General features: G+C 47.6%; 1 protein-coding gene across 2 annotated transcripts; it reads left to right on the forward strand.

The window, feature by feature from the left end:
* Positions 1-6,717: 6,717 nt before the first annotated feature.
* On the forward strand, positions 6,718-10,181 carry LOC107509510 (asialoglycoprotein receptor 1). Of its 2 annotated transcripts, none has more exons than XM_016142081.2 (9): positions 6,718-6,905; positions 7,149-7,246; positions 8,384-8,500; positions 8,638-8,733; positions 8,812-8,883; positions 9,094-9,180; positions 9,287-9,438; positions 9,512-9,618; positions 9,759-10,181. In XM_016142081.2, the coding sequence occupies exons 1-9, from the start codon at positions 6,772-6,774 to the stop codon at positions 9,913-9,915; spliced, it is 1,020 nt and encodes a 339-aa protein (XP_015997567.2). In that variant the 5' UTR covers positions 6,718-6,771; the 3' UTR covers positions 9,916-10,181. The 2 variants fall into 2 exon arrangements, with proteins under 2 accessions (XP_015997567.2, XP_015997568.2); XM_016142082.2 differs by having other exon boundaries at positions 6,799-6,909.
* The last annotated feature ends 1,201 nt before the right edge of the window (positions 10,182-11,382 follow it).

Here is an 11,382-nt window from a genome sequence, read left to right on the forward strand (position 1 = left end):
ATGGGCCGCCCTGCATGATTTTCTGTGCAATACTCGATCCAACAGAACCCAATCCTGAGGGTGGCACCCAGGGGTCTGCATTTCAGGTAACCTACCAGGTGATTCTGATGTTTCGCTGGGTAGAGAAGCACTGCTTCCCAGGTTGTTTTTCAAATAATCTTAGCTTGGTTTTGTGTAGGAACAGGTGGTTTGAGGATGTGCGGATGTTTTCTACCATCAGCTGAAGGGAGAAATCTGAGCTGAGGAAAGTGTGTTCAGGTAACGTGTCTGGCCCTAAGGGGTTAAGGAGCGTTCACTGAGAATTGGTGAAATCACCTAGTTCTGCATGCATTATTTTTTAGATTACGAAAGTAATGCATGTACAAAAATTCAAATAAATACAGAAACATATGGCTAAAACAAAAATTCCCTCCACATTTCATTCCATGTAGACTTCAGAGTGAAGCACATTAGCAGTTTGGGATGTGTTCTTCCAAATCTATAAAGCTCGTCCATGGCCATTTTAGGAGACTGTGTACTTGAATAGATAGGTAGACTGTGGTTCAAATCCTGACTCCTCCATCCCTCTCTGTTTGTTTCAACAAATACTTATTTGGATCTTCCTTGGTGTCAGGTAGTGTTTGAAATGCAGGGAATGCAACATCTTTGCCCTCAGGGAACTTGGAGTTAGTCCAGTGGGGACAACAGACTGTAAGAAGTAAAGGCATCCTGATAATTTAAGATACTGATGGCGCTATAAAACAAAAGTGACCACTGGTTATGTGTCTTTACTAGTTTGGAAGGAGTGATCTGGGAGACCTCTTCTTAGAACAACATTTGAGACTTGAATAATGAAGAAATATAGGTGGGGGGGCATGTGCCAGGTAGAGAGAGGAACAGCAAGGTAGGAAGAAGTTTGGAATGTCAGAGGACAGAAGAAGGACGTGGGTGCAGCTGGGTTGAGGCAGGGACATAAATAGGAGCTCGGTCAGAGAAGTAAGCAAGGCCTGAGGACTTTATGTGGATTTTTCAAAAAACTACCACAAAAAGCCCTGTTGGAGGCTGGAAGAAGGGAACAACTGGGTTCCTCCCCACCCCCTACTGTGCTGGTGAAGAAGGTACTGCAGGGAGCAGTAGAGAGCCAGCCTGGAGGTGCTTTGGAGGCTAGGATGAGCTATGTGACATCGCTGTAACTGGGCAAAGAGTTTAACTCCTCTGAGCCTCAGGTTCCCTAGCTATAAAATGAGAATGGTAATTACTCACCTTGCTGGATTCCTGTAAGGAATAAAGGGGATAGTCCCCTGCCCTGCACACTTAGAAAATGGTAATGATTTGTGCCACTGGCCTCGTGGTCTCTTCTCGGTTACTGGGTAAACTTGAAAATTAAATAAAACTTGAAAATATTTAGAGTTTTAAATTTTTCTAAAGATTTCACTCTCTAAATAAAAGTAGGAAAGAGGAGCAGAGAGGATCCTGGGTCATAGAATCCTGGTTGTCTCAAAACTGAAAAGTAGGGGTATGCCGGGGGTGACAGTGGAGTTGGGGAGGAGAGAGCCAGGAGGGAGAAGGACCCTACCAGAGACAGGGTGCTCAGGCCCTGTCGGCTGCAGGGAGCAGATATTGAAGCTTTCAGGTGAGTTTGGGTTCCCATTTTGAAGCTGTGTGCAGTGGTCATCCCTTCCTGCCAGCCGTGGGGAGCCCCCTCTTCCCTTGCCACTGCTGGCACTGAGCCCTCCAGCCCTAGTGCACCTCCTTTAGCCTCCCCTGCTTCATTGCCACCCAAGCCCTGCTCAGCCTCTCCTAGGTTAGGGTAGCTATAGGTCACCCTCTTTGGAAAGTCAGCACTGAGCTTTCTCTTTTCCCTTCTGCCCTTTTGTTCAGTCACCTCTTCCTGAGGTCTGCTGGGTGCCCTGGGGAAACGAGGTATAGTCCCACCCAACCTCAGGGTCTCGGGCAAGAGTGAGGCAGTCCCGTTCCAAACATGGTTGAAAGTGCTCTGAGGGGGTAGCCAAGGGCTAAGGGAGCTCAGAACTTGGGTCATCATCTCCATAACTCGGACAACAGCCCAAGGCCCCAGTTCTGTCCCAGAGAGGTTGCTAACCACCCTCTGGGATATGGGGAGAGACATCCACTGCTCTCCTGACCCCAACCTTCCCCTTTCCCCCTACTCTACATTCAGCGGCTCTCAAAGTCTAACTCAACTCTTGGTCATGCTGCCAGTGATGATAAGAATGAAAATAGGTAGCATGTGCTGAGCATTTAGTATGTGGCAGGCACTACACTAACTGCTTTTTTCACTTGTTTTCTCACTTAACCTTGACAATAACTTGTCGAGACAAGCATTAAGTCCACTTTCCAGATATGGGCAAAGTGAACTCAGATCTATTTGATAGCAGCCTTCAGGCTCTTTCTGCTGTACTAGCCTTTCGCTTTTTAACATCCTTCCTAGGGAACCCCAGCATCCTCAGCGTTCACGCACACATACTCTCTTCACCAGCCTCTTCAATATTCACCAAATGCTCAGGCCTCCCCCTGCCTGAAAAGCACTTGCCTCTTCCTGACTCACCCTTGTAGGAGGCTCATCCCCCTCTCCTCGGCAGTCTTTAACCTGGCACTTGAGTCCCCAGAACCGACCCTGAAGGTCGCCCCCACTTCCCAGCTGGTGTGGTTGGTAGTACTGGGGCATTTTCTTCTGCTTCTCCCACTGGCAGGGGCTCTTCCTGGACTGCTTTCTTCCCTCTGTGCCCTCTCACTGGGTGGAGGTCATCATGGGCACTTTGCCACACCTGGGCCACACCCAAGATTGTGCTTTCAATGTCTCCAGCCCAGAAATCCCTGCAGACTCCAGACCAATCTCCAGCAGCCTTCTGGACTCTGGGCAGGTGCACTGCTGTCTCCCTCCTGCCCTATCCTCTTCCCCCTCACTTCACATTCAGCAGCCGCCAGGTCTACTTCATTCCTCTGCTAAGTTCTGCCCATATGACCTTCCCTCTTGGCCTCAAGTCTCACAGTTTCTCACTGACACCAACCCAGTAGCCTCCTGACCTAGCTCCCTGCCTCCCCGCAACCCACCTTTGACCCATTACCTACCCCAAGGCCAGGCCATTGATCAGCTTACAGATCCTACCTCACCACTACCCTGCCTGCAACTCTTCCTGAGCCCTGTAGTCTGTAAGTGAGACTTTAACTTTGCTGTTCCAGGGCCCATCAGTGATATGTTTTGGGGAGTGTATTCCCCAGTTTATATTCACTCGCCTAATAATTTTATACATGTCGAAGTAGCCAGCGTAATGACCCCTGACTACTCTCACCCCCTGTTATTCATGCCCTTGTGTAGTTCCTTCCATGCTGAGTAGCCCGACTGTGTAACCACTAGGATACTGTGGAGATAGAGCATTACTTCTGAGGGTAGGTTGTAAAAGCAATTGCAGCTTACATCTTGTGCTCTCAAATCACTTGCTCTGGGGGAAGCCAGCTGTCATGATGTGAGAACACTCAAGCAACCCTGTAGAGAGGCCCATGGGATGAGAAGCTGAGGTTTCCCGCCGAAAATGACCAGCACTAACTTGCCAGCCATGTGAGTATTGCCTCGGAAACTGATCCTCCAGCCTCGGTCAAGTCTTCAAATGAAGTAGCACTGACTGATAGCCTGACTACAAGCTGACAGACTCTGAGCCAGAACCAACTGATTAAACTGCACTCAGATTCCTGATCCTTAGAAACTGAGTGTGATGGTAAATAGCCATTGTTTTAAGATGCTAAGTTTTGGAGTGATCATTTTGTAGCAGTAGATCACTAATACACATGGACCACTGTACACATCTATTATGTACCTTATAAAATATATTCCCAAGAAAAGGGATACAAATAATGTGTATAAATAAAGATCTAATGTTTTCTTGCCACATTAATGGATCATCTTGTGACCCCTTGGGGTGCATGTCCCCCACTTTGGAGACCTCTGTGCTTTTGAATGACATTTAAAACACCTCACCTGGAGATTCAAGTCCCGTCTCAGGGTGGCACAAGCTACCTCTCTGGCCATTTTTCTGCTACTGTTTCCTCTCCTCAGGGTCATTCGCTTATTCCTATTTATAAAATACCACCCATTCTCCCAGGCCAACATTACAGACCTCCTCTAGGAAGCCTTTCTCGATTGCCCTGAAGGTGGGGTTCCAGGTTTGGAGCCCAGCCTCTTGGTGTGCATTGCTTTCCACACTCAGAGTGCACTCAGAGGGGATGAGTTTGCCCTGTGTGAAGTGTGGCAGGCAGAGTTCTCAAAGTGGCCCCCAAGATTCCAGTGTCTTCCCTGGAATAGGTGAATATGATGAGATATCACTCTCACAATTCTGTTATATATAGTTAATCATATATGATTATATATATAGCAGGTCCTTGAATAATGTTTCATTAATGTCATTTTGTTATAATGTGGATGAGATGCTACAAGAACTTAACTCTTGTTTATATCAATTAGTTTATGGTAAAATTGGTTTCTTTATTCATTGTTTAAAGTCGCAGAACCTATGGACATTAAATGAGAATATATATATATATATATAATATAAATATATAGTGTATACACACACACAGATACACACATACACAGTTGACTTTAAGACAGAAAGATTATCCTGGTGGGTCTGATTTAATCACAGGAGCCCCTTTAGAGGTACAGAGGAAGTCAGATCTGAAGCATGAGAAACATTCCAGTCACTGTTGCTGACTTTGAAGATGGAGGTGCCATGTGATGAAGAGTGCAGACACCTCTAGGAGCTCTGGGTTAACATCCAGCAAGGCCATAAGGACCTTAATCCCATAGCTGCAAGGAGCTGGATTTTGTCAACAACCTGAATGGGCTTGGAAGCAGATTCTTCCTCTCTTTTGTCTCCAGAAATGAATCCAGCTCTGTCAGCACTTTGACTTTGGCTTTGCGAGGCCACGAGCAGAAAATCCAGTTGGATTTCTGCCCTATAGAACTGTGAGGTAATAAATAGGTGTTCAGAGCCACTGAGTTTGTGGTACGTTGTAACTCAGCCATAGAAAATGCATATGTTAGGCTTTGTCCCTGAAGACCTTGCGAAATTCAAGGTCTATATTCTTAAAGAGATAAATGTAAAGGGTGGACAAATTCTCAGAGTGCATAGATCTAACACCATTGTGGTACCATTTTGTTTTTAGCTACTTTTTAGTTTCTGAGGATTATCGCTAGTATTTTAAAGAAGGCTTCCCCGTAAATTAGTGACCTGATGTTCCATGTTGTTTATCTGGCTTTCTTTACAGAATTTTATCACCTCTGACTCCCATTCTAAAGTTACTGGCTTTGGGGGCTGTTTTTCAGCACTGGTCCAAGCACTGCTCCCTAATCAATGGGTTTGGGGAACGTGGTTATCCACAGTGCTTCCTGTGTATGTATACAGCTTTCTGCAGTTTTACAAAGTGAGCACACCTGTACAGCCAGCGTCTAGATCAAGAAGTTGAACATTTCCATCACCCCAGAAGCTCACCTGTGTTCCTGCAGGGATAACCACTGTTCTGACTGAAATAGCGTAGGTTCGTTTCCCTGAATAAACCAGATTGTGAGGGATAATACCAGAGAATGCTAAAATAACAGCCCAATAGTCACCAAAATTAGTGGCCACAGTCCCAGCACATACAAACAACATGGCCTTTTCAAGACACAGACAAATGATGGTACAGCCAGGGCTTTCACACTTCATGCAAGGGACATGTATTCCTGAATGTCTCACATAACATAAAACTCTCATAAGTCCAGTTTTCTCATGAAATAACTAACATAAAATTTGCACGGCTTCACATTTTGGGCCTAAAGTGAGACTTAGGAACATCTTTAATACTGCTCAATTTTTAATTTAGTATACTTTTTAATTCACGTACTCCTCACTCCTCTCTGAACACAACTCTCTCTGAACCCCCCATGGAGTTGTGAGATACCACATTTTAGCATCTCTGGGCCCCCAGGCCCAGCCATGATGACAGCATAAGGTCCTGGACTCAAGCTGCTCCAATTCTAGTCCTCTGCTGTTTTCTTGCTGCGTGATCTTGGGTAAACTCTTACCTTCTGGGCCTGAGTTTCCTCATCTGCAGATGTTCTCTGGGGATGACAAGAGGAGCTAGTGAATGAAAAGACCCAGGCAAACAGCACAAGTCAATGGAGAAGGTTTGTTGGCACCAATCCCAGCTGAGATGGGGAAAGTCTGCTCTTCTCCCTCTCCCCTCATTTCCCAATCTCCCATCCTTCCCCCCATGCTGCTGGGGAACTTTACTCTCCAGGAGAGCAAAGCGAGTCAGCCTGTTGGGGAGTCTGGTGGCTGAGCCCCAAGGAAGCTGGAGCCTAGGGTAAGATGTCAAGGTCACAGGCCTGGGTTGGGCAAGAGTGAAGAATAATGGCTCCCTCTGATCTTGGTCAGGAGTATTTGGAGACACCAACAGTTCTGGGAATTCAGAGACAGTAAGCGATGGGGGGAAGGGAGAGAGGGCAGACAGCTAACTTCACCCCAGCCCTTGTGGCCTGGCTCCCCTCTCATACCATGCAATGAGTGAGGTGACCAGCATGTGGAGGAGGTCTAGGGGACAGACCAGGAGAATCCCCCTCTCTGGGGAAGAAAGCAGAAGCAACCCATCCCCCACTTCCACCCCCACACACCCCTGAGTTCCAAATTCATTTCCACTTCTGTTTACGTCCAAAGTCCCTGGCACTTTGGATGCCAGGTTTGGTGCTCTAGGACACACAGACACACAGACACGCAGTGCACAGGGCTCAGGGCCCTCATGTGGACCCTGTCCCTTGCTCTTCTACTGTCTAGGGCTGTCTGCGCACCCCAATTGTCCAGGCTTCAACCCCCTTCTTTGCCTGGAAACTGCACAGCATTGCGGGACTCAGAAATCACCCTCAGAGACCTTCAGCAAGTAAAAGGGGAAGAAAGACAGGGGGATTGACCAGGGTGGGATGGGGGAGGGGTAGTGGGGACCTGCTGTCAGGAGGGCAGGGGCTGGGTGGCAAAACTTCAGAGGATAGATTTTGGGTATCAGGTTTGGGAGAAATTGAGGGAAAGAAGAAAGGTCTCCATGTAGCCACCGATTACTTAGAAAGAGACTGGACCCCACATTGCAACTCTGTTCAGTTTCAATCTCAACCCTGACCCCAGAGACCTAGTCCCAGGTCCAGCCAGCCCTACCATGACAAAGGAGTATCAAGATCTCCAGCATCTGGACAACGAGGAGAATGACCATCAGTTCAGACAAGGTGAGAGGACACCTCCCTCCATTTCTGAAAGGCGAGCATTAGGTGGCTCAGGTTCCCTCCCCTTGGCTCCTACTTTTTTCCGTGACCCCTGACTCTATCTCTGGGTCTTCCTCCCTCACAAGAACACAGTGTTTGAACCACCCCTCTTAGGAAAGGTGCAGGGTGTGGGGGCTTCTGCATGCCTCCTGACCCTTGCCATGTTACCGACTTCTCGGGACCCTGGGTGAGCCCAGGGGTGTGTAACTGTAAGAAGTTAGGTCTCCTCCTCCTTTCCTCTTCCAACATCAGATAAACTTTGGCTCTTTGTGAGTGTGTGTGTGTGTGTGTGTGTGTGTGAGTGATAGAGAGAGAGGGGGAGAGAGAGAGAGAGAGAGAGAGAGAGAGAGAGAGAGAGAATGGGTTGTCTGGGATCAGTCTGGTCAAGGGTAAGATTTCTGTGCGATTTTTGATCTGAGAGAGGATGAGACCCTCTTACCTCAAAAAACAGCTCCTTCCCCTTACCCCTTTCAGATCAGAGAGGGATTTTGTTTGAGCTGAGTGAGAATGCAGTTCTTGGGGGATGAGAGTTGGCATTGCCTTTTGATGGGAGAAAGGGCTTCAGGGGAGGAGAAAACGAAGGGAAGGCCCCACATTCTAGCTCACAGAAACAGGGCTCCCTGGGCGGGAGCAGCCTGAAGTGTGGCTACTTTGCCTTCTCTTCCTGCACCCAGCCAAAGAGCAGTGGGATTCATGGGAGAGAAAGAAACCCCCTTCTCTTGCCCCACCTTCAGAGGGGAACAGTGATTCCCTAGGTGGCCACGCACTCCACTAGTCTCCTCCAGCTCGCAAACACCGTTCTCAAGACTCTGGTGAGGTTCATCAGCTGCACTGACACAGTTCTGACACTAGGTGTCAGCAAAGGCCTAGAGCCTGGGTAGGGCTAGGGCGGTCAAAGATTTGCATCCATTTGGAACCCTCTTCCCTTCCCCACCTCCAGTTGTCTCTGTCTTTTCCAGGTCACCTACTGCCCATATTTCTTAATCTATATGTTTCCTCCTACTTTGCTAGAGGAGCCTTAGCCTGTTCTCCTCCTAGGACCAAAGAGCTACCCCAGGCTCCTCTTTGCCCCTGAGATCCTAATGCCCTCTCCTCTTGCAGGAATGCCTCCTCCCCAGCCACTCTTTCAGCGTCTCTGCTCTGGACCCCGCCTCCTCCTGCTCTCCCTTGGCCTCAGCATCCTGTTGCTGGTGGTTGTCTGTGTAATCGGATCCCAGAGTGGGTGTCCCCAGGGGAGGGCTGGGAAGGGAGCCATGTTGAGGGGCTGGTGGAAGCAGTGGTGGGGGGAGTGCTGGTTGTCGTGATGGTGGACGCAGCCCTCTCGCTCTGTCCCATCCACATCCTCTCCTCCCCAGACTCCAAGCTGCAAGAGGAGCTGCAGGCCTTGAAAGAGACCTTCAGCAACTTCACAGTGAACATGGAGGCAGAGGTCAAAGGCCTGCGTGCCCAGGGTGAGGGGGCCCTGGGCTGAGGCTGGGGGGCTGTGAAACACTAGGGATGTTTGGACGCTAAGCGAGTCTCTTCTTCAGGAGGAGGTGTGGGCAGAAAGATGAAGTCCCTGGAGTCGCAGCTGGAAAAACAGCAGCAGGACCTGAGTGAAGGTCAGAGAGGGAGCATGTGTGTGAGCACATGTGCATAGGATACAGAGGCCTTCTCAGGCCAAACCAAAGGGTATTGTGGCAGGGGCATCTGTGATTGACCTTTGGTCCTGCATGCAGATGCAGAACCTTGCCAACCCCCAGTGTTCATCCTGGCCTCCTTTCCCTCCCTACTCTTATCCTTCTGTCCCTCTCTGTCCTCTGTCTCCCCAGATCACTCCAGCCTGCTGCTCCATGTGAAGACCTATGTGTCTGACATGCGAAGCCTGAGCTGTCAGCTGGCCACCCTCCAGGGCAATGGTGAGGAGGCAGGGATACTCAACTCTTCTTTCCTGTCTACTTCCCCTCCTGGCAACACCTCAGCCCCTCCACCCTCTCTCTGCTTCACTCCCCATCCCCACTTCAGGCTCTGAAAAGACCTGCTGCCCTGTTAACTGGTTGGAGCATGAAGGCAGCTGCTACTGGTTCTCTCGCACTGGGAAGCCCTGGTCCGAGGCTGAGAAGTACTGCCAGCTGGAGAATGGGCACCTGGTGGTGGTCAGCTCTTGGGAGGAACAGGTGAGGGCTCTGGATGGCTTGTCTGGGAGGCTGGCTGGTCTACAGAGAGATCACTACCCTCCTCTCTCCCCAGAAATTCATCCAGCACCATATAGGCCCTGTTAACACGTGGATGGGCCTCACTGACCAAAATGGGCCCTGGAAATGGGTGGATGGGACAGACTATGAGACAGGCTTCAAGTGAGTATGTGCACTCTGCACTCTGTCCCTCTGGCCTGGGTCCTGCTGTTCCAGTTGGGTGGATCCCAGGGCAAGAGGGGCTCCTGGGCTTGGCTTGAGGATTTGGCCTCCTAGAGCCCATATCTGTCTGGTTTCCTTAGGAACTGGAGACCAGAGCAGCCAGATGACTGGTATGGGCATGGGCTCGGGGGAGGTGAGGACTGTGCCCACTTCACAGATGATGGCCGCTGGAATGATGACGTCTGCCGAAGGCCCTACCGCTGGGTCTGTGAGACAGAACTACGCAGAGCCAGCTAGAAGGCTCCTCTCACCTAATTTATTTCCTCAATGCTTTCACCTGACGAAGGGGCCTGGTTTGAGGATCCTCCTATCTGGGAGCCTCCTGCACCTTCTCAGGGATTTTCATCTGGAATTTTAAGGAAAGGTGAAGGATGATGTCTGAGGAATATAGAATGATGTTTAGAGGGGTGGGGATATTGAAACCCATGCCACTTTCTGCCCTTTGCAGGTTATTATTGTCAACTTTTTTTTTTTTAGAGTAAAAAGGAGAGAAATATACTAAACATTCTGAGTTGTTTGGTTATTGGGGATCAGGAATGGAGAGTGGGCTTGTCGGCACTAGGAAGCCTGGGCAGGCTGTGGGGCATTGGGGGAACTGTATCAGTGAATTGATGAGATTCGTTATTTACAGGCATGAGATTCAGGGCAAGTTACTCTGCTCTCTGAGTCTCAGCTGGTAAATAGTGTTATTACTGGGACCATCCTACCTCCATCAACCTCCCTAGGAACAGAACCACCCCAATGTCTTGAGTGCTTTGAAAGCTTTGAATGGAATTCCTTGGTGTCTGTTGTGCACATTACAGTGAACAGAAGCAAAATTCACAGGTAACAAATACAATAAATCAAAGCTGAGCCTCAACCAAGAGTGACCAAACACATGAAGAAAACCAGTTCCATGGAAGGGAAGACCCCAGGTAAATAGAATCCACCACCCAGGATGAGAGTTAACAGGACAAACAGATCAAGACCTTACAGACATTTATGGGATTATTAACAAAAACTGACAAAGTATTAGCCACAAATAAGACCCCAACTAATTCTAAAAAGGAGCAATGCTCTGGTCAAAATGAATAAAACACAGTTAGACATGAAAATGAAAGTAAAACCAAAAAAATTCTACGATATATATATATATATATATATATATATATATATATATATATATATTTCTCACAATCTTTCCAGATAACTTAAAGAGAAAATAAAGTCAAGTGAATTAAAAATGAACAAAGAAAGTATACATCCTGAGGTTGTGGATGGTCTAAAGCAGTTCCCAGGAGGAAATGTATAAGCCTTTAGCAAATTCATTAAAAGACAGAATTGAAATAAGCTAAGTTTTAACTCAAGAAACTTGAAAAACAATAACAAAATAACCCCCCCAAAGTGAATAAAGAAATTTATTTTTAAAAAATCAAAAATAAAGAAACTGGAATATAAGAATGTAGGTACAACCAATAAAAGAAAATTCTGATTCTTGTAAATGGTGCATAAAATAAACAAATATGAAAGAGAAGAAAGGAACACAGATATATGACTTTAAAGAAGTACAGATATAGTGGATATAATTATGTAACACTTCTAGATTTGTAACAGTAAAGACAATGTTTTCCCTAACATTGTCGTAATTTTTGGGTTAATCCCTTAGAAACAGAGCTTGTAATTTCCAAACTTATTAAGGGGAAAAATGAAGAAAAAAAGTTAATC

The sequence above is a fragment of the Rousettus aegyptiacus genome, unplaced genomic scaffold, assembly GCF_014176215.1.
Source record: "Rousettus aegyptiacus isolate mRouAeg1 unplaced genomic scaffold, mRouAeg1.p scaffold_m13_p_6, whole genome shotgun sequence".
NCBI classification, from domain to species: Eukaryota; Metazoa; Chordata; class Mammalia; order Chiroptera; family Pteropodidae; genus Rousettus; species Rousettus aegyptiacus.